General features: G+C 50.8%; 1 protein-coding gene across 1 annotated transcript in view; it reads left to right on the forward strand.

Annotated features, from left to right (window-relative positions):
* Positions 1-875: 875 nt before the first annotated feature.
* Positions 876-24,142, forward strand: part of LOC119459125 (deoxyribonuclease-2-alpha) — a 64,519-nt gene continuing 41,252 nt past the window's right edge. Inside the window, exon 1 of the mRNA XM_037720955.2 lies at positions 876-1,182. Coding sequence (XP_037576883.1) covers positions 1,028-1,182 — 155 coding nt within the window. The 5' untranslated portion in view covers positions 876-1,027. The remainder of the gene's footprint in view (positions 1,183-24,142) is intronic.

Here is a 24,142-nt window from a genome sequence, read left to right on the forward strand (position 1 = left end):
CATATTATCCGTTTCACTCTTTCCTTGCCCTGTCGTTCACTTTGTCATAAGATTATTGATGGGCGTTATCGTCCTAATGTGGAACGGTGATTAGAAGCGAGACCCGCAGTAGTTGACTATATAATAATATTGACAACCTGAGGCTTTCTAGCGTGCAGCCAAAGATCAGCACACGCACCTCCTTGTATTTCTTCCGCGTGTGAATGTGGCCGCCGCGGTCGCGCCTCGTACCCGTAACCTCGTGCTGGAATGCAGAACGCTTATAGCCACTGAGCTACTACGACGAGTTGCCCTTTACTTTACAGCAGGGGGGAAGTCGCGGAAAACTTTTTAATCTGCCAGTTTTGAGCGCATTTTATGCACGACTTCAGAATGTCAACTTAGACTCACAGCAAAAACCCTTATTGTCAAAGCAACGTCTTTGCAAGAACTGCTTGATACTGGTCGGCGCTTTCGAGGTCTTCCTCTGTCATGATTACCGGCTTCTAGTCTTTCAGAGCGAACGGCCTTGTGAGTGCAGGTCCAGAATTTGTTTCGCTTGCGAAGCTCCCGAGACCTTGGCCTTCGCGATTTGTACGACGCGTGTAATGGTTCGTGCATCGTATTTCTTTAACCTAAAATGTCAGCAAGAAGGCCGAAAGCGTCCTGCTTCCGTGGGTCTTTGACCGCGCTCGGGTGCGCATAGGCGCATATCTTAAGAGCTAGCAATAGAGACGCTAACTTGAGCGGAAGGGCCATACCCGTAAACATTCGGTGACGACACGTCAACTCGAACGTCTTCGTGTACCGTAGACCCTTCAGATCGTAACTAGGGAACCCCCCCCCCCCCCCCCCCCCCTTTTCCTCGGACGCGCTTATCTCTCCGTTATCTGACGCTGAGTGTCGGGCACGGTTTCGGCGCGGGGACACTCGATTTTCTATCGCAAGCCGACCGCACGAAGTCGCCGCACGATAAACGGGCGGGCTCCTTTGCAAAGGCAAGCCGAACGCATCCGCGCGCACCCATCCCTGTGCGGGCAGCTACGCGATGGACGCCACCGGCCGCGCCAGGAGCACAGCCTTCTTCGTGGTTGGGACGCGGATTTCGGTGCCGGTGCTCGCCGCCCTGCTGCTGGTTTTACTCTCGAAAACCGCCGTGGAAGCCGTGTCCTGCAAGGATGAGCGAAACGAAGACGTTGAGTGGTGAGCGCAGTACGCTCTCCGAGCACCGTCTCTCAATGTGCGTGCGTATACGGAGGAGCTAGCTTGCTGTACGACTTTGAAATGTGCGCAAATACTGCGTTAGCGGCATAGCGCACCGCTATGATACGGGCAACTGTCTGTCAGCGTTTCCACCCTGCGTCTTGATTTGCTGCCCCATGTTTTAAATACCAGTTGCTTTTTTTCTTTTGGATATTACATATCCAGCACACTTGTGACACCTGCAGATGACATCTGTAATAAATACTGGAGATATTTGCCTAGCTAGATGGCTCGGCGTGCTACCACATCTGTTTGGTAAAAGTTAGGGTATACACAGTGATTAGACAAGCACAAAAACGGTACATACGTCCGTACATACCCAAACTGCTCATAAAGTATCATTAGGGTATCAAATTAGTATCAAATATTGACTCGCTTTTGTTGGCATGCATTGCGCAAATAGTGGTTCTCGCCAAGCCAAGAATGTCTCGCAGTTTCCAGCTAGAATGGTGGTGCAGTTTTAACAAAGCCATTAGAGATTGTCGGTTTGACGACTATCAACTGCAGTCCCATAATAAATGTCTTTGTATCATCTGTACATCTCTACACAATGTAAATATCCACATAGAAAAACACGCAGGAGTGTATACTGTGGTTAGGCGATCGAAAAGGGTCACATGTAAACACAACCAAGAAAGAGAAGTTGCTTAATGAAACAAAGTTTCACTGCGTCGAACGATCTATACAGAAAAGTACAACCGTGCTCATCACTACAAATGGCGTGCAGAGTGTGTAATCAGCATGATTTTCATTGAAAGTCGAGGGAACGACCACATCTAAATGAGGCTGCGTTCGTGGAAATCTACTTAATCAGCACTGGACGAGCAATGGAAGCCTAAGATCACAGTTAACGTTTGGACAAGCGGATTTGCCTTAATGAAAACAAGTCCCTCTGTCAATGTCCCCTTCGCGCCCCATTGAGTTTCTCCTTGTTCGCCAACTGTTCATAAACAAAATTCCTGCATTGCTATACGTGGAGCCCACATGTTCAGTAAACACCTGCGGCCGTGCTGACGTACTTTCTTCGATTTCAAATAAGCAAAAAAATTGTGCTTGAAAGGAATGACATGCATGTCATAGGATAATAATGGCATGAAAATAACAGGGACATGACACACCACAAGCGCCATCATAAATATTTTAACAATACAACAGCTAGCTCGAGCCTCACCACTAGTACCTTAGCGTAGCATGTAGTTAAACCCATCCGGATTCTACAACAGAAAGCTTCACAGTTTAAGAAAAATTTGTCCTGATCCAGAGATAATGGAATTTGCAATTGAATGCCACCTAGCCCGTACCCAAACCCTGCTTCCAGAGATAAAACCTGGCGCCACTACATTTCTGGAAAAGGATAGAGAGTTGGGCGAGTTGGTACGGTAACATATTCTTGGTTTAAGCTTGACTCTATACACAGGGCTATTTTCAATGTGAACCCCTTGTAGCGCTTGTCCTGTCTTCTTCTGCCTCCGTCCGTGTTCTTTCGCGCTTAAACCAAGAATATGATACATTTCTGGAGTGGTAGCTCTACCAATACTTAACTACCAAGGAGGCTAGCACATGCCCAAGTGAGGGTGAATTGAGCGACAATTGGTCTCCTGTTCTTACACATTTATGCGCAGCAATTGCGAAACTCTTGGATGAATGGATATAACGTCCCAAAGCAACAGACGGGCCAGGTGAATTTCTTCACACGGAGCTTTGTAACGTGCATCCACTGCACAGAACACAAGCTCCTTTGCATACCATTCTCATCGTAATGAGACGCCAGTGCGCGTTAACGAACTCGCCACCTCATTCTCATCAGTATAGAACATAGTAGACTCTTAGCTGACACGGCACTTAGCAGCAGACGCGACTGACGCTACGTGTACATCTTCAAAGTGCTTCGAACACATGTCCGTAGTCATATAGTTCCATCTTCCTGTTAACCTCCCTGCCTTTCGCATCGTATTTATCTCTCTCTATCTGTCTGTCATAGCAATAGAAGCTCTCCTTTGAACGACTGCATCAGGCCATTGTATATATATATATATATATATATATATATATATATATAACAAGCTAAGCGACAATAGGTGGCGGTTCAGCTTCCTCTGTTTGACCCGCGTGACGCCGTCTCATCGACTGTTGTATCTCGTGACGCTCGTAGTAGTGACAACCGCGTTATCTGTGCCGAACGCAAACTTCCTGATAGCCAACGGCTCTCCTGCAGCACTTCGTCGACGAGTATAGAGGTGCAAACAATAGGAAATCAGGAAACACACACAACGTGAACTAGACGTACACAAGCGATGAGTTCGCAGTGAATGAAAACGATTCACCCCATCAAATACACGTAACAATCCCCCAGTAACAACAGCTGTATATTATCGTAATGTTTCTACAGCCTCAAACGCCATCACTTGGCAGGGTTACTTTCGACAATCTCAGAGTAACCTTATGATTTTGCCCTGCGTGCAAGGAGTAGAAAAAATAACGCTTCGTTTTGTATACCTTTCTTCGTTTTTTTTTTTTTTTTCTTTACACGTAGAACCCAACCCTGAAGTGTATATTCAGTTACGTGATAGGTGACTTAAATGCACCGCTGCTTTCTTTGAGGCGCTAGTGAGGAGACGTGAAAAAAACAAAATGACCAGCTCAGCACTGTGGACTGTCCTGAGTAATCTAGTGCATTAAGCTACAGACGCAGTGGTATTCTCAAATCGTGTCATCGAAAACACGGATGTAGCACAAATCTAGGGTACCGAGGTCAGCAACTCAGCACGAATTAAGGTTGTAAAGACATGAAAGACCTTAACGCTTTCTTGGACACCACAGGAGATCGAGCTGGCTGCACTGCTTCGAAGCTTTACGAGACTGCTTATCTTTAACTATTATACGCTAATTAGCCATTCATGAAAGCTGCAAAGCGCTTTCTAATAACCTCGCCACGATGCTCCGTGGCTTGGTACGAGCATGCCTTCTTCAAATCTCTCGCATGTATACGCTTTGCGCACGCTCGCTTCAGTGCAAAGAGCACGTTTTGTCGGGCCCTGATAGGAACGAAACGCTCTGTGGACTGTTTCGAGCGTTTTCAAAAGGCACGTGCAGCCCTTCTCTACAGTGTTTTCGAGTAGGCGCTCGCGGCAGTCTTTGGGACACCGCCGTGGTGACGCCTAGGAATTCAGCTGCCATTGTACACGTCAAAGAAAAAAAAAGCGACGCCCAAAAGATATCTTCTACACTCCGTCCAAGTCATTTCAGTCGTGTGACATGCTTCATTCAGCAACGGTGTAGATGACTTGCACAAATAATTCAAAATCTTAGCCGGAAATGCCTAAGTGGGGGTATAAAGATTATTATGCACTGGACCGAGGGAATATATAGCAGCCTAGGAAGGAAACGAAAATTCGTGATTGGTAATCAATACTTGGCATCTGCGCAAGATTACGTTTATATAGGCAAATTTGCTACAAGGGGCCCATTAAGTAAGCCTACATAAAAATGAAATGGGCTGGAGCGCGTACAGCAGGCAGAATTAAGTAATGACTGGCACATTACCGCTACGCTAGAAAAATAAAAGTTGTCGCAGTTTCACCTGAAAGGCGAAGCATCAATTGCGATAGCAAATTTGTAGAGAGCTATACGGAGTAATGATATTAGCTTTATCAGCTGTATAAACTTGGACATGCAGCAGCACCGGCAACACGCAGAACTGTTGCCGACGCCGTCGGCGTTTTGCCCGCGTTCGCTCAAAATGCGTGCGGCGTTGGTGACTGTTGCCGGAGCCTCTGATATCAATAGGCACTTGGTGCCCCAGCTAAACGTCGCCTCCCTTTCCTCCCCCTCTCGCGCGTCGGAAGAAGGCGCGTTTGCTCTACATATATGGTGATTGTAAAGGAGGAAAGAGACGCCTACTTCTGCAGCCCTTAAGGGAGCACGGCGCAGAACGCGCGTTTGTTCTCCGCCGTGCGTTCACTCCCCGTGAAAGCGCGCGTCCCTCGCGCCCTTTCACTCGCACATACAGCGTTCGGCGGCGCGCGGCGACGATTTCATCTCCATTGACGTCATACGGAACCTCACGGCGACGGCGACGGCGACGCCGACGGCAGAAATCTGCTTTTGAGTGTCCATATAATTGCTATCGCAATAAAAGTGCACAATCATTGCGTTCTCATGGCACTAACGTATGGAGGTTAACAAAGAACCGGCACTAACCTTGTAGGTTAACAAGGAATCTCGGGAAGAAGTTAAAGACGGCGCAAACAGCGATTCAACGAAAAATGATGGGCCTAACGTTAACGGACAGGAAAGCAGTGGTGTGGATTAGCAAACGGGGACAGCTGATATTCTAGTCAATATTACGAGGAATAAATGTATAGTTGGGCAGACCATGTAATGCGTCGAGCAGATTACCGGCAGTTTGTTGGAGTTACAGTGTTCTTGAAAACTGAGTTCGTGCAGCACAAATTGACAACACATAAAGGAACACACACGACGTCGACGGGCGTTGACTAAAACTATATCACTGTTAAATCATCTAAAGAATTTTTATAATACTACATGCTATGAAGCACATCAAATAGGAGGCTGACAGATGGAGTAGCACAAGTGGTATAAATGGTAACAGGGACAAGGTGCCTCAGAAAGGCTGGCCAACATTTCGATACGACGACCTATCTTCGTCAAAGGCGGCCTCATCATCATCGGCAGGTTAGTTTTAAAAGAAACCCTTTAAAACTAAGCTGCCGAGGATGACGAGGCCGCCTTTGACGAAGATAGGTCATCCTATCGAAATGTTGGCCAGCCTTTCTGATGCACCTTGTCCCTGTTTACAACCTTCATACAACGTATGCTATGAAGTAACAAATAGAAATCAGATAAAACCATTCACACACCGCAGTTCCTCATTGCTAATATTTACGCTAGGGGCATTCACGCCTAGATCACCAGCTGTCCCAATGTGGGCTGCTTCAACTAACTCTCCCTCTTTCAGAATTCTTTAGGATTTATGGGTGCCAAGGCAAGGAGAAGGTGGTCGAGATTGGCAGGGAACTATGTGGTGTGATGAACCTACAGGCGTATGATGAGATCAGCACACAGAAGGCAGAATAGATCGCTGAGAAAGGCCTTCATCCCGCAGTGGACATACAATGGACATGATCACTATGATGCTAATGATGACTACGACGCGTCTGTACTCGACTTACCCTACCAGCTCCTCCTTACCGCATGAAAAGCAATCATTGTTACGCTGATATTATGTGTACTACATACAAGCCACACGTGCACGCCGAGCGTGTTTTCATTGCAACTTTCTTTTCGGATTTTCGGTACTATAGTATTGTCTGTCGGGGAAACATAGTGTCACAAAAGTTATCGCAAGCAGCTGTTTCAAAGGGAGCGCTTCAGGGCAATCATACTTCATATTATGCCCTATGTTGCGCAGTACGGCCAGTGAGTGAATAATCTATAACTCACAAGCGTACACAGAGTAACGGGTGAAGTCCATCGCCAGATTAAGAGCACAGGGCTGTACAGAAGCACGCCCTGCACCATTTTCAGTGAACGTATATTTCGCTAGAAATACGTTCACTGAAAAACTATTCGCAGAAGATACGGTGAACACAGCGCCCTAGATAGCTCCTAGGAATGGCTACAAGAGAATCATGCCACATTTTAACAGTTATTCATAGTATTAATTTGGAAATTGATGCACGAAATGAAGAAACCATGCCGCAAGTCAATGAGTAGACAGCTAGATAGATAGATAGATAGATAGATAGATAGATAGATAGATAGATAGATAGATAGATAGATAGATAGATAGATAGATAGACAGACAGACAGACAGACAGACAGACAGACAGACAGACAGACAGACAGACAGACAGACAGACAGACAGACACAGACAGACAGACAGACAGACAGACAGACAGACAGACAGACAGACAGACAGACAGACAGACAGACAGACAGACAGATAGATAGATAGATAGATAGATAGATAGATAGATAGATAGATAGATAGATAGATAGATAGATAGATAGATAGATAGATAGATAGATAGATAGATAAACTTTATTACAAAGATAGAGTTTTGTCTTGCCCCGATGGGGCATCGCTAATGGTCGGGGCCCCTAGTCCAGGGCTCCGCTGGCTCTTGCCATCTTCTCTGCTCTCTGGATCAGCTTGAGCTGGTCGTCGAAGGCCGAGCTAGACAGCAGTGCCTCCCATGGCTCCCTCGTGATGTTCGTGTCATGGTGTTCTATGTTGTGTAGCGTGCACTCCCACGTAATGTGGTATAGGGTTGGTGTGGCCCCGCACCACGGACATTCATCCCTGTAGGCTGTGGGGTGCATGCGATGTAATATGTGTAGGTTCGTGTAAGTGCCTGTCTGGAGCCTACACCAGGCAGAGGCATCCTCCGTCTCTATAGTATTCGATGGGGTGAGGGATATCGCAAGCGACTCCCTCTGTGGTAGTTCAGGATTGCTGAATACTCGGGGTCAACTGGGTCAGGGTCATCTGCAGTCGGCGTGATGAGTGCTCGGTTATGTCCAAATTATCGAGCTGCTCTTTCGGCATACAGGTTACCCGTGATGGCAGCGTGGCCCGGTATCCAAATGATGGTTTGGATGGTGTTGTCGTCAGTGTCCTCCTTGGGTATTTGGGCTAGGACTTGTGCCGCAGGTCTTGCGATTCGTCCCTGTAGGAAGTTGCGGCAGGCCTGCTGGGGAATCCGAGAGGATCGTCAGTGGTTTCCGTGTTGGCCTTCGCGGATGGCTAACGCGATGGTCAGCTCTTCGGCTTCCGTGATCGTGCAGGGGCGTGTCGATGCACTGGAGGTGACGTGGCCTCGGCGGTCACAGACCAGTGCCACTGCGCCCTTATTCTTCGTTCCGTACATAGCGGCGTCCGTAAAACGGGCCGTGGTATGGAACCTGAACGTTTTCTCTATGTACTGGGCCCTCGCTTTCCTCAATGTGTACTCATTTCCTCAATGAGTACACACAAGACATTAGGTACATATCTTGGGTAAACAGCCCAACACAGACATGGACAAAAACTAAGGAAGTTACGGGAAAGGCGCTGAACTCGCAACTCAGAATTTTATTGAAATGAAAACAAACTTATAAACATAAACAAGTCACTCGAACTCTCTGGACACGATGCAAGCGTGAAACAATTTTTGGGCGCTTGCTCATACAGCCCTGTTGTCAAGATAGGGCTCGAAATCAGGGCCGACCGTTCAAAGCGTTGTCCAGAAAAGTCATTAAATTGCATGATAATGACAGCGAATGATGCACAACTATTCTTCCTTGCATATATGGTGTCGAGAACCGAGGGGTCGCAGCGGAGCGCCAGAACAAGGAGACCAGCTCGGCAGGCTTTTAGAACCGACTGGCGCGTGCGGTGCTTGCGCCGTTAGCACGCGCCGCCCAACTTTATTGTCGTCGTCATTCGCAGCCAGCCCCAAAGCGCTGGCCAAGAGCGCCGACCTAAGCGTCCCCGCTTAGCAGCGTCGGTGGGCGCTACAGGGCCCCCCCACCCAGACGGAACGGCGAAATGTACTCGTCGACAAGGCAGAGAAGGAGCTGTCGTAGTTGCAAGCGTATCGACGGGTGCGCCGGCGACGTCCACGAGGAGCTCCTTGGGAGGCGTCTCGACGTAGGCCGGTTTGAGGCGGTCTAATGAAACGACCTCTTCGCGACCATTCAAAACGATGGTGGCGGACTTCTGCGTCTTGTGAAGGACACGGTACGGTCCGTCGTAGGATGGTGTAAGAAGCGCCTTTACAGCGTCGCGTCTGAGGAACACGTGGGACGAAGACGCAAGGTCCGGGTGCACAAAGATGCTGCGGTCCGATGATCGAGGCGATACGGGGCACAGTTGCTGAATGCAGTCCTGCAGGTGTTGGAGGTACTGTAGCGGCTGAGGCGAGGGGGTCGAAGGAACGAACAAGTCTCCAGGAAGCCGCAGGGAAGCGCCGTAGACGAGTTCGGCCGCTGAACAGCCAAGCTCACGACGAAGGACGGCACGTAAGCCGAGAAGCACCATAGGAAGGTGGTCGACCCAGTGGTTGCGATGAAGGCGCGCAGTGAGGGCAGCCTTGAGCTGGCGATGGAGCCGCTCAACCATGCCGTTGGCACAGGGATGGTATGCAGTGGTACGGCAGTGCTTAGTGCCAAGCAGGCGGCTGAGCGAAGTGAAGAGTGTGCAGTCAAATTGCCGGCCGCGATCAGTTGTCACAATAGTGGGGCAGCCGAAGCGGGAAACCCATGCTGAAACGAAGGCTTTGGCGACCGTTTCCGCAGTGATGTCCGGAATGGGCACGGCTTCGGGCCAACGTGTGAAGCGGTCGATCATTGTTAGAATGTAGCGGCAGTCGTGAGAGTGAGGAAGTGGTCCAACCAAATCGAGATGGACGTGGTCAAAGCGGTAGCCAGGTGGCAAGAACGACTGCGTGGGAGTCTTCGTGTGGCGGGTCACTTTGGTGGTCTGGCATGCGAGGCACGAGCGTGCCCACTGGCGAACATCGGTGTTAATGCTTGGCCAGACATACCGCTCTGTAACGAGGCGCTGCGTGGCTCGGATGCTGGGATGACAGATGTCATGAAGTGATTGAACACCGCACGACGGAAGGCAGCCGGAATGAAGGGTCGAGGTGCCGCCGCAGACATGTCGCACCAGAGGGAGCCAGGCACAAACGGGAGAGGAACGAGTTGTAGACGGAGGTAACGGGGATGGTCACGCAGCGCTTGCAACTCAGGGTCTGCCATCTGCGCACGAGCTAGACCTTCCCAATCCACAGTCGATGTAGAAGTGCCAAGGGAGGTGATGCGTGAAAGTGCATCAGCTGCCTCGTTGTCGGTGCCTTTGACGTGCCGGATATCCGTTGTGAACTCCGATATATAAGCCAGTTGACGAAGTTCACGTGCGACGTACATGGAAGAGTTTGTACGGAAGACATACACGAGAGGTTTATGATCCGTGAGAACATAAAATGGCTGGCCCTCCAAGAAGTGTCGGAAGTGCTGGATGGTGGTGTAGATGGCGAGCAGCTCGCGGCCAAAAACGCTGTAGCGAGTCTCGGCAGGTTGGAGCTTTCGAGAGAAAAAACCCAGTGGGCGCCACTCGGAGTTGATTTTCTGCTGGAGAACAGCGCCGATGGCCACACTGGAAGCATCCACCATGATGCGGGTTGGCACGTTAGTTCTCGGGTGTACGAGAAGTACCGCATCGGCGACGGCTTGTTTAGCAGCCCTGAAAGCAGCGGCCGCTTCGGGAGACAAGGAAATCGCAGATGAGGAGCCCTTCGTCGTGCGAAGAAGGTCAGTCAGTGGGTGTAGAAGCTCAGCGCAGTGTGGAATAAAACGTCGGGAGAAATTCACTAGGCCGAGGAACTCACGCAGCTGGCGTAGGGTAGTGGGTGCTGGGAAGTCTTTCACGGCCTGGACGTGAGAGGGCAAAGGGCGTATTCCCAGCGCCGAGATGTGGTGTCCCAGGAACTCGAGCTCGGAAGACCCAAATACGCATTTCTGGGGGTTTACAACCAGGCCAAATTGTTGAAGGCGTTGAAAGAGTTCCTGGAGGTGACGCTCGTGATCTTGTGGATTGGGACTCGCGACGAGGATGTCGTCGATGTAAGCAAATACAGCCGGGAGGCCACGCGTTACCTCGGCGATGAATCGCTGGAACGTTTGAGCTGCAATGCGTAACCCAAAGGGCATGCGCACATACTCAAACAAGCCGAAGGGTGTAGTAATGGCTGTCTTCGGGATATCGGCAGGCTCAACGGGGATTTGGTGATAGGCCTTGACAAGGTCCACTTTACTAAAGATTTTGCATCCTTCCAAATGGCCTGTGAAATCTTGGATGTATGGAAGGGGATAGCTATCGTGGACCGTGTGAGCGTTGAGCGCCCGGTAGTCACCGCACGGACGCCAGTCACCCGGTTCTTTCTTGGGCACCAGATGCAGTGGGGAGGCCCAACTGCTGGAGGAAGGGCGAATAATACCTAGCTGGAGCATGTGCTCGAATTCCCGTTTAGCAATGGCCAGACGCTCACCGAAGAGGCGGCGTGGACGAGATGCGACGGGCGGACCACGCGTGACAATATGGTGGGTGACGCTGTGCTTGGGTGCCTGATTTAAATTGCAGGGCCTCGTCACTTCAGGGAAATCTGCGAGGATTCGAGCGTACGGGCATGAAGGGATCAGCGAGCGGATGCCAGTGGGAGCGACAGCCGACAGAACGCCAGCGATGGAGAGGCGCGTCTTGCTGTCAAGCAGGCGATGGCGGCGCATGCTGACGTCGAGGTCGAAATGGGTCAGGAAGTCGGAGCCGAGGATAGGCTGATGAACGTCGGCCACGATGAAGACCCACCGGAACGTGCGCCGCAGGTCAAGGTCGAGAGTGAGGGACCGCAGACCATACGTGGCGATGGAGGTAGAGTTTGCCGCGCGTAGCGTAGGTCCAGGTGACTTAGAAACGCGGTCACGCTTGGAGGACGGCAGTACACTGACCTCGGCGCCCGTGTCTACAAGGAACCGCAGGCCGGAAATGCGATCCGTGACTATGAAAAGGCGGCCGGGTTGTAAGGCGAGGTCACATGCCGCCGTCAGTGATCTCGCGGTGCGTTTCCCGACCAGTCGCATGGGGACTTGCACCGACGGGCGCGGTGCTGGAAAGTGCGATGGTACCAGCAGATAGGCGAGCGTCGAGGACTGTGCGAGCGGCGACTGGTCGGGGAAGAGGGACGGCGGCTGGGACATGAGGTAGAGCCGCGCTGGGCATGGGAGGACGTCCGAAGGGCATCGATGGAAACGGCGAGCTGGTCGATCCGGGACTCTAAGCGGGCTATGATTGAGGACTGTGGCGTTGAAGAGAGGGCGGCGACTGAAGAAGTCGCGTCGTGGACTCGATCAGCGAGCTGGGCGAGGCGGTCGAGGGTCAAGTCCTCTGTAGCAGCCAAGACAAGGCGGGTGGACTGTGGTAAGCGCTGCAAGAAGAGCTCCCTCAACAGCGCACCGTTCGGGTCGACCTTGCTTGTGCCCAAGAGCTGTCGCATGCTGTTGAGCAGCTGGGAAGGGCGGCGATCTCCAAGGTCCTCGGATGTGAGCAGGTGCTGGAGGCGCGCGCTCTCGGACGCCGTGGTGCGTTCTAAAATGCTCTGCTTCAGTTGCTGGTACGGGGCATCACTCAAAGGTGCCGCGATAACGTCTGCCACTTCTTGAGCTACCTCAGGAGACAGGTTGCAAAGTAAGTGGCGAAACCGCGAAATCTCCGAGGTGATGTGTTGCAGATCGAAGATGGCTTCGACCTGGGCGAACCAAATCTGCGGGTTCTTGCGGCCGAACGTGGGCAGGTGGAGCTGTAGAGCTGCGACGTCCCGTGGGCGCGAGGTAGCGTCAGGCGAGAGGTTGCCTGAGGGCGGGAGGTTGCTGGGGTCGGTCATCTCTTAGGCCGGAGTCACCACTGTCGAGAACCGAGGTGTCGCAGCGGAGCGCCAGAACAAGGAGACCAGCTCGGCAGGCTTTTAGAACCGACTGGCGCGTGCGGTGCTTGCGCCGTTAGCACGCGCCGCCCAACTTTATTGTCATCGTCATTCGCAGCCAGCCCCAAAGCGCTGGCCAAGAGCGCCGACCTAAGCGTCCCCGTTTAGCAGCGTCGGTGGGCGCTACAATGGTAAGCCTAGACTGTTTGCTTCACGAGTTTATCACTATGACGGTGAATGATAAAAGCCTGCTCAAAACGGGGTTCCGCACCTACACGTAACGCTATGCCAGCGTGTGTCCCGTGACATTTTTAGCTGTTATCCGTGAAGATGAAACAAACCAACTCGACTCAAATGTCAGTTCTGCTTTACGAAACCGCCCGTTTGACGTGTTAAGCATTATCTGATGTTCACCAGGGACTAGAAGACACTCAGGTACGGGAAGTACCCCGAAAATCACACATCCTCTGACAAAACATTTATTTGTTGTAAACTTTGCTTTCTTCGTTATTGCCCAGGAGGTGAAATCGCCGGTCAGGTTCAAGGAATTTGTCGCGTGAGTTGAGCGATATTTTGCTGCGAGAAGTCACCTTTAGAGGTGAAATTTCACAATCAGCATTAAGACCGCGCACAACCAACGCAATGTTGGAATGCAAATGAGACGAAGCTTGCTTTTGTTGGCGAGGCAGCAGCAGTAGCGGATGACATACCTCGTCGCCTGTAGCTAGCTGCTAGCAGTGCGTGTTATGAGTACGAAGGCGATGTAAGACACCTCGCGAGGGAAGAATGTTGGCGGGAAGTGTATGGCACAGACAAGTACGACACGCATCTAGTACATTTAACGGTTTTATAGCATTAGTGTCACAATGGCACATATCCATTCTTAGGAGCCTGCGAAGCATAGCCGCATGTACAGTGGCACATGCTGAGTGAACCAAGCTGTCTGTTCGGCGGAAAACGTTGCGTACGTACTTACATAAAACCCCGCAGCAGTAGGCAAGGACAGATTAGGTTTAATATCGAGCACAGCGAAGACCAGAGTATCAAACACTCAACTTGCAGTACACAATTGGCCATGGTCCTCGAAAAACCTGACGGTCCATTTCGAGGCACAAATGATCAAGATCATTAAGGAGAATTAAGCCATGGGACAAAGGCGCCCTGTCTTAATCTGCGCATTCTCCACCTTCTCAAGGCACAGAGAAATAAGTCAGAACATACCCGCTCGGCTATACTATATTATTGTTTTAAATCAAGGAAGCATGCGTAGTAAGCTTCTTCTGTGCCTTGGCTGGGCGCCAGGCGCGTACCGGAAATCTGCTGGCGAAAGCAGAGACATCTATGGTGTTAACGTAAACCGTGTCCCAGAAAACCGCGAGACTGATTGCGCACAGCGAAAACCAGCAAAAGAAAATAGAGGGTTGAACGCTCCGAAGTGCCACGTTCAAACGCTCAGTGTTGTTGCCAAGGGCAAGATAGTTAAAAACCAGGGCGAGAAGAGTTCTACGGCTCAGCACGTACGCTACAATCCATCTGTTCTTCGCTAATTTTCTTCCTTTATAAAGCGTCACTGATGCGTGAGCACAGCGGCGAAGCTCTATTAACCAGCATGGAAGAAGCGTGTCGCAAATGTCTCCCTTCTGGCCTTCAGCAAGCGATCAAGGAAGCAATGCAGAATACGATGTGCACGCGGACATCGAATGTGCGGACATCGAATACACTCCAATGTTCTCAAAATGCGACGTGGAGTTGGAGCAACTCCTTGGGATTCGTCGGCGTGCCGAGCGAAGATACCGGCGCACAAAGTCCATCCATGATCTAAGAATAGTCAGACGCACGAAGAAGAAAATCCAGCGCCGAATGGACAAACTGGAGTCTCAACTGTGGGCAAAATTTTGTGAATTCCTAACCCCCGAAAATCTCTTTCTCATATATGGAGAACCGTGCGAGGCCTACGTACATTTTCCAAACAACGCATGCATGCCATTCAAAACCCTGGCGCTTTTCCAACGTCGAGAGGACATCGAGGTAGCGGAACATTTCGGCAGGAAGATTGCAAGCCAATCAACGTACACAGGCTACCTTGGTATGGACACGGCCCCTGGATAAAAAAAAAGGTGCGGCCCGTTTCGTGGCGCCGAAACGGCGTCTCGGGCCTAGTTCTCCTCGCGGCCGCTCTGGCGCCACTGCTCGGGTACAGCCGTTCACGGAGAAGCATTCCTACAGCCGCGTTTGTACGCGCGACTAGTGACTCTAATCAGGCCGTAAATAACGTGTTTTATAGCTGCACATTACAGGTTGAATAATGAAGTCATTATTATAAGTGCCGATTACCCCACATATGTGAAAAGTCTGCCCTAGGAGCGCCAATCTTTCGTAGAGTGAGCCTCAATGCTCTCCGTGAAGGCTTCCCGCTCGACTCACCTGAAATGAATACAAGTGCTCTATTACGAATAATCGGGAGAGAATTTACGTGTTTCTTCAAGACGACTTCAAGACGATGGATCGCGTATATTTACAAGATGATGAATGCGAAGGTATCGGTCAGGGAAAACAGTCCACGGTGCCGCACCCGATCCAGCCGAGCTTCGTTCTTCTCTTCAAGCGAACTCCCCTCGCACGTTTCAATATTCTCTCTGCGCTGGCAGTGGCACGGCTGCTAGGTAGGTAGGTAGTAAAATGTATTGAGGTCCGAAAGAATCTTCATCCCGTTTTCATAGGGGCAAGACTGCGGGCCACTCCCGCGTTGGGACGGGAAGGCCAAGCCTCACCGCCGCATCGTGGCCCTTCTGGACAGCCCGGAATTGATCAATCCCTTCGTGGCTAATTTTACATAAAAAAGGTGCGGCCTGCTGCGTCGCCTTGCCGCCAGTGGACGAGCGCGTCTCGGCTGAGTTGGAAGTTGCGGACGGCTGTTTTCCTGGGCTCGAAAAAAAAAGTTTGCTGGGCTACTCGTTTCTTTTTTTTTTTTTTTTTTTTTGCATGCACGGCGGATAACCGGGAAACACAGTCGGGACCACAGTCGGAAGCAAAAGCCTAATCTTTCTGTTCCTTTTATAGTCGTTCTCAGTAAAATGTAATCAACATACCAGTGACCTGTCGCTTGGCTCTCACTGGCTACCTTTCCCTGACGGCGCTTGTCTAGAAATATTCTTCAGCCACGCTTGCCGCCGCTATAGATCGCAGGGGAATTCGTGGTACTTCACAGTGGCGTCTCTTGTCGCGCTCGAGTTGCACAGCGGCCCAAAACAGCTTCGCGGCATCACACCGCTAGAAAAAACGGTCTGCCACACACACGCACACCAAAGAACCGTACTCAAGCACAAGAAACATGAGGCAAGCTGCTCACACACACGATCACACATAAAAATCACACGAGAATGCGCACGAAAAAGCACACCAACACGCATAAATCCTGAGGCAACCACACTGTAGCACGAACTGGCATCTGCCTTGCGTACCATTCCAGTGGCGTTCTCACCAAAAACAGCGGCCGCAACTGTCAACTTAGCCGAGACGCGCTCGCCCATTGACGGCGACGCGACGCAGCAGGCCGCACCTTTGTTTAGATGCGAAGCAGCTTATGGTCGGGGCAACGCCTCCTCTAGAAAGAGGAGGCGTTGGTCGGGGCTATGTCCCTCCCTCCATCCGCCGTGCGGCGTCCACACCCGCACTGCGCATGCGCACCCTCCACCCCCTCCTCTCCTTGTATGTATATGTATAGTCAACGCCTCCTCTAGAGGAGGCGTTGGTATAGTATATGTACCACCGTGTAAGAAGATAGGTGTTCCGACGGCGCGCCCGCGCTGGGGCGAGAGAGCGGCCACTTCGTGTGACCGGAAGTGAGCGCCGCCGCAAGGGGCAGCACGTGTTCAGGAGGCCTTGGAGAAGCGGCACAACAGTGGAAAATTTACGACCTCCGTCAGCATTTAAACACCCATACCCAAACATATGCAATTTTTCGTTATTTAGACGCCAAATCCTGAGCAGGTAGAAGGTTTCATGCCACTTACAGTCAAAATACCGTCATTTCGAACACGAGAGAGACGCGTCGTCTGCTCGAGCAGACGGCGCGCTGCGCTTACCGCTGCTCGCCACGTCGGAGTCAATCAGAATGTCGGCAGAAGTATAGAGAGACGTTCCTCCAACCAAGTAGAGTCGTTTTAAACAGGCGAACGACATATATTCATCGAAATAAAGCACTTCTGCCGCGCATGCCCATAAAAGCGTAGCAAAGCGAGCGAAAAAGTGGCCCCCAGAACAGGTGCTGCCCCTTGTCGCAGCGGCGTGCGTAGAGTCACACTAAGTGGCCGCGCCTCGCGCCGCCGTCGGATCACCTTCCTTTTTTACACCGTGATATGTACGCCAAGCTCCGGCTTCCGGAACCGGAAGCCGGCTTCAGCTTCCGGTTCCGCTTCCACTTCCGGAGAACGCTTCCGGCGTTTTGCCCGAATGATCCCCCGGTGCTTCGCCCACTCATCATCATTCACTTCGTCCTCTCATTCTCCTCCCGCAACGCCGCGATGACTGCCACGGACAGCGCCAGCGTCAACGCCAGTGTCAGCGCCGTGGACAGCGCCGCGGAAAAGAGGGCTCGAGCCGCTGCCACGAAACGGCAGCGGCGACAAGCCGATCTGAAAACTAATGGGAACTTGAGTCGACCCCATGGCTGCTTCGCATACTACTCAGGGTTCCCCTACGGGAAGATGGTGTAATTTTTTATCCAGCGGCCGTGGTATGGATAACATCATGCCGCATACCCGGGATTCACGCATGGACCTGCCTTTCACAGCCGAGGAGCTTGGTGCGGCTATTGCTTTGTGTAATCGTTCGTCGTCTCCTGGATCAGATGGCATATCGTACCGCATCTCGGGCACGCGGGGTCGCGCGAGCCAATGGGGCCCTGAACTAAGGGCTCCACCCTACGAGGAAGTCTCCCCACCTCATGAGCAATATATGTTTTCTCTCTCTGTCTTGTGCCATCTGAGTGAACGAGCACGCAATGCGTTCCTGGATATGTTCAATGAATCCTGGCGGGATGGAAACGTCCCTCAAGAATGGAAGACAGGCCGTCTGGTGCTACTCCTCAAGCCTGGCAAGTCACCACTAGAGCTCACGTCATACCGCCCAATCGCGCTGGCAAGTTGCGTAGGGAACGTGACGGAACGCATGATCCTTGTCATATATTGGAGTGGTACCTGGAACGCTACAAAGTTTATCCAAACGCTATGGCCGGTTTTCGACGTCTCCGCTGCTCTATTGATAATTTCATCGGTCTGGTCACATACGACCAACATCAAAAGAGATGTAAACGGGTATCTGTCGCTATGTTTTTAGACGTAAAAGGAGCGTATGAAAATGCTGCTCATGATGCCATACTTGATGCTCCTGAATCGGTGGGCCTTGGTGGTCGAGTTCACCGGTGGACCCGCAACTACTTACACATGAGGTCCTTTTATATGCAGACCGATGACGGTCCAACGTCTCAACACCAGGGCTTCAATTCTCCCTTCAGTGGACGGGAGGCCCTCATAGCGCGGTTACCAGTATAGCGCGCGCACCTATATATATATATATACAGAGGTCGATGACGTCCTCAATGTAGCTCGTGAAGGTTTCACCGCTTTGTTGAGCGCGACCACGCAAACGTTGTTCAGCACGGAGTCTGCGCACAGCGGGACGGCCGAAGACCGAAGTGAGGGTCTCGGTGAAGGCTGACCAGGTGGGAAATTCGGCTTCGTGGTTTCTAAACCACAGATGTGCCACATCAGTCAGATAAAAGATGGCGTAGGTCAGCTTGTCGCGATCAGACCACTTGTTATGCGCGCTAACGCGGTCATACTCTGCAAGCCAGTCCTCCACGTCGTGATCGTCGGTGCCGCTGAAGATGGCAGGGTCGCGCTGACGTACCGCACCAGAACACACAACAGCCGGGGGGGCGGGAGCGGATTGCGAAGGGCCAGCGTCGTCGGTCATTGTGGCCGCAGATGGCAACGTACGGCTGCGGAGCTCCAGGTCGGGTAAAACGTTACCCAGCACCTCCACCAAATGTCACGGGATGTTCTTGCAAGTCCACAGGACGTCTGACTGAAGTACAAGAAGACGGAGCAGTCTCAGCTGGACACTGATCGAGCGCGCACTCCTAGTTCGTCGACTTCCTCTTTCACACTTTACCGTGCCAGTACCGATAATCTCCAGTACAATATATATATATATATATATATATATATATATATATTTCTTTTCGCTTTTTGTTCAATTTATTGGCGCTGACAACACGCGGACTTAAGCCGTATAGTGAAGACAACTTTCTCTGGAATTAAACAAATTTTTATGAGTGTTCTTCAAACTGATATATTATTCTGAGTGTATTTCGGCTACTTATTTAATATGCCAATTCAATCAAGCACATAAAAATTGTCTTTTTTTGGAAACAGTTATTTTTTTTTTCAAAAGTAACTCGGGGCGGTTAGATATTAGATATTATGGGGTTTTACGTGCCAAATCCACGATCTGATTATGAGGCATGCCGTAGTGGGGGACTCCGGAAATTTTGACCACCTGGGGTTCTTTAACGTGCACCTAAATCTAAGTACACGGGTGTTTTCGCATTTCGCCCCCATCGAAATGCGGCCGCCGTAGCCGGGATTCGATCTCGCGACCTCGTGCTCAGCAGCCCAACACCATAGCCACTGAGCAACCACGGTGGGTCAAAACTCGGGGCGGTAAAGTTTTAAGATATGTGAACATAAAGCAAATAAGTGTAGCCGCTACACAGAACATATTGACTTGCTTCATTGACCACCTCAGGCACTACAACAATATATTTTATGGTTTGACACTTATGCTTGCCTACAAAAGGGTACAAAATGAATGCGCCTTTGGTATAACACAGCACTACATACACAACTAAACGAATGAAAATTGACTGGTAGCCTAAATAAACCAAGGTGAACCTTCACTAATTCACGAGAAGGTAGCTTCACGATTAGGTGGCTCAGGAAAGAGTATGCTGTGCCATAGATCCTAGTCGAACAAGGGTGGTGACGGTCATGTGCAGTGCCTCGGGGAAATGCATGCAGCAGTACGACAATATCTGCTTTCCTGTTCTTGCTCATGCCACATCAACCCATTAATCGAGATTAAATTATTACTCCAAGAATTGGAGATTTACAAATGCTCCGCACACGGAACTACTGGTAATAAAATCACCTCCAGTTCTTGTCGAATGGGTGCCGCAGTGATACAGCTGACCTGTCGAGAGGGGGGCCGAGCCAGTCCTTGAAGAATGGAGGAGCCCAGGCCCCCCTGACTTCAACCACTGCTCAACACCACACATGCCGTCAGTAGCGCACCGAGGATGCCTGCCAGAAGGGGGGGGGAGGGGGGGGAAGCACTTGATAGGGCCAGGAAGCCGGTCCGCAGAGCAGTGCACGTGATCATACGTCGAAGCTCTTACCGAAACGGCCCTGGCAGCAGTGACGCGGGTGGTGGAAGTGTCCGAGGAGGTCACTTATGACTGATGGAGTGGGAGAACTCAGGAATGTCAGTAATAGCATGGATAGAGCACTAAACTCGGCCTCAGGGGGAACCTCCGAAACACTCGCCCTTCCATCGGTGCGCCACTGCATACCGTGGTGTTCCCCAATGTGGCGTCTTGAGCCCCACAATATTCAACCTTATTCTTGTTGTTCTCGTGGAACGCATACCAAGTGCTGTCCAGATGTCAATGTACGCCGAATACCTCTGCGTGTGGAAGTCAGGCGTAACACGTACTCAGGTGCGCGCTAGACTTCAAAAAGCCGGGACTTCAATATCGGCGTATCTTTGCGGACAAGACCTCCAAATTTCACCCGAGAAATGTGCGCTGGTCGCATTTACGCGAAAGCCAATGACATCCTACGCCATATCCATCAATGGGCAAAACGTCTGTTACGCCAGAACGCACAGATTCTTAGGAGTGATCATTGATCGAGACTTCATATAGAGCCCCCATGTGGCCTACCTCAAGAAACGCCTAACGTTCGTTCGACACGTTTTCAAATTTCTTGGAGGGAAAACGTGGGGAACGTCAGTACGCGCGGTTAAAACTCTACAGGGCGCTGTTTATTGGATATCTGAGGTACAGCTTACCTGTACTGAGCAATACCTGCAGAAGCAACATCCGCACAATCGAGAGTGTTGAAGAGCAGCTTCTCACCGGACAACGTCGACTGCTGCGGAGCTTGCTGCACTTCGCAGCGCACTTCATGAGATTCACGAAGATATACCATGAAGATGGAACATATTTACAAATTCGATCGCAGCCCTGCGCAGTCTGCTATCCGCTCTACATCGTGGACCACAAGACCAACTTGTGCTGGAAATAAGGCACCTTTATCACCAACTAGCAGAAAAAGACATGACATCACTTCTCAGTGGCTCCTAGGCCACTGCGGCATCAGTGGCAACGAACAGGCCAATGAAGCTGCTAAGAGGGCTAACGAAAATGCTTTCAAAGAGCCCATCCCACTATCAAGAACAGATGCAGCAACAAAGCTTCCCACACTCGCGCATGAAGCCACATGGTCCATGTGGAACACACCATGTTTCCGGCACACTCGACTGCACCGCCTCGAACCATCCTTCCGACTACGCATTCCATCTGGACTTAAGAATCGAGAAAACTGCTCTCTGCCGACTGTGGCTTGGAGTATCTTTTACGAATGCTTTTGCTTGCCGCATCGGAATGGCTGACAGTGATGCCTATGATAATTGTGGCACCGAGGAAACAATTGAACATATCCTGTGTCATCGTCCCCGCTACAGCTCCCAGAGACAGTCAGTCGTGGCGGAGTTGGCACGCCTCGACGTCCGGCCCCTTTCTGAGCAGACGATATGAGAGTGCCGGCTCATGCAGTCTTCACGCGAGAAGGCGACGAGGGCGCTACTAAAGTTACTCCGGTCAAGCGACCTGTTTGAACTACTGTAACACTCCTAAGTGTCACACGTGTGTGTGTGTGTGTGTGTGTGTGTGTGTGTGTGTGTGTGTGTGTGTGTGTGTGTGTGTGTGTGTGTGTGTGTGTGTGTGTGTGTGTGTGTGTGTGTGTGTGTGTGTGTGTGTGTGTGTGTGTGTGTGTGTTTTATCTCCCTCCCTTTCTATGTGTGTGCTTTATCTTTCTGTCTTCTCTTACCCCTTCCCAAGTGCTGGGGGGCACACTGGATATCTCCTTCCCTTTCGCATCTCATTTATCCTACTTTTTCTAGACATGCAAATGTTCGTGTGCGTTTTACTGCGACAGTTATTATAGCGACGCTCGAGGCGCATTCGCAACATTGCCGCAGGCGTCGGCGTTGTCGTGCTGTTCCGCATACGACGCATCCGTGACCCGCGCGGGGAGCATTAGAAGGCCACCAGAAATGCGAAGTACTTCTGGCTCAAAAATTCGGTGGCGATTTAGCGGTAAATGTGAGAGAAATGCCATTGCCATTGCGTCGCACCTCATTAAGGTCCCGGATCCGTGACTTAAACGCCTTCACCCCATTACAAACTGTTGTCCAGGAGCTCTCCCTATGTAATCCTTTCTTTGAGTGCTGACCAACGCCGACGGTTTTTCTTCGATTTCATCTCGTGCACCGTATAGGTGTGACGCCTACAACGCCGCCGACATCCTCCTGATCCCGTCAGCGTTCTACGCCACCCTTAACGTGACAGGCATCGCGGTGAATTAAGTAGACATTACTATTGGGAGGTAAATATAGCCTGGTTTCACGCCAGATTAATATATTCAAAGAGAAGAGGAAGGAAATATGCCTAGCATTTTCAATAGGCGATGCGATGCTAGCAACGCGCTTCCAAATATTGCTTATATAGAATTCACGGTAAGTCCAATAATGCACCGCTTAACATTAAGGAACTGAAACGTCGATGTTCAAAGAACGCTTTATGTGGCGCGCTATTGTTGATGGCTCGTTACCCAAATCGCATGCCCTGCTTATGCAATCATGACTACTTAAAGTTTTAAATATTTACGTTACGCCAGATATTTATCTGGGGGGCGCACGGACCTCCACAGCACTAAATATGAGGACTGAAAACGTGTGGCCATTAGCCACATCGTCGAAGAAAAAGCAATAAGACACAATTACCAGAGTACCCTGAATTCAACAATGAAGGCTGCTTTGTCAGCCTGAGAGAGGGACATGTGACGCATGACAAGCATAGAGAGAGAGAGAGAGAGAGATTTCATTGATAGGAAAGAGAGAGAGGTCGACCTGAGCTAGTATGCTCTAGTCTGCTACTCTGTATAGGGGGTAGGGAAGAAGAGTGAAAGTACTGCGGTGGATGATGATAAGAGGAGTTGTGAGTGCTTATGTACATTAGATGGTGGCCCTACTAGAGCCGCTTGCCTAGCTTCGTGTCCTGCAGAGCCTTAAACAGCGCTTTAGTTGCCCGCATTGAAGGTGTAGTGCCAGGCCATGGGCCGAGAATAACGTCCTCCGATAGTAGTTGCCTGCCGACGCTGGCTAGGGAATCTTCCAACGTCCTTCTCTCTAGCGTACAAGCTGGCCAATCGCACAATATGTGTTGCAGCGTTTCAGGCGCCTGGCAGTGTTCACAATCAGGGCTGTTCGATTGGCCGACGAGGTCTGCGTAGCGACGGGTGAAAGCAACGCCCAGCCGAATCCCGTGTAACAATGACGCTTTGCAACATATCATGACATGACAACATAACATATCATAACATGACAAGCAACATATCAATGAAGCAGTGGTGAATAAATGCAGCTGAGCGAAATCCTATTTTAGTAAGCGCTTCAGCAGGAGCTCACCGTCAAAGCGGGAACTGCCCTTCGCCAAACAAAAGCAATTGATCAATGAAGATGACCCAAAGCAACGGCAGTTTTCTAGCTTCGAGATTATAGGGAACTTCCGTTGACGAGGGGTGAGCTCCGCTCAGCGGTGTTGCGCGTTGTGCAAGGTCGTCCGTGACTAAATCGCACGCAGCTGTCGAAACTTCTACCGCGCGTCGGTAGAAGTGCAATAGTGCAATAACAGTGCAAACAGTGCAATATTAAACTGGACCGTAGTAATGCCACGCTGGACCCAATAATCTTTATGCTGGAAAGTGTGGAGCAGCAGATTAACAGTTTTAAAGCATTTAAAATAACCGCATTCCGAAATATTCGCTTCACACAGATTTCCGACCCGCCGTGGTTGCTGAGTGGTTACGGTGTTGGGAGGTCGCGGGATCAAACCCCGGCAACGGCGGCTGCATTTCGGTGGGGGCAAAATGCAGAAAACACCCGTGCACTTAGATTTAGGTGCACTTTAAAGAACCCCAGGTGGTCCGAGTTATTCCGGAGTCCGCCATTACGGCACGCATCATAATCGGGTCGTGGTTTTGGCTCGTTAAACCCCATAATTTAATTTATT

The sequence above is a fragment of the Dermacentor silvarum genome, chromosome 7 (genome assembly GCF_013339745.2).
Source record: "Dermacentor silvarum isolate Dsil-2018 chromosome 7, BIME_Dsil_1.4, whole genome shotgun sequence".
NCBI lineage: Eukaryota > Metazoa > Arthropoda > Arachnida > Ixodida > Ixodidae > Dermacentor > Dermacentor silvarum.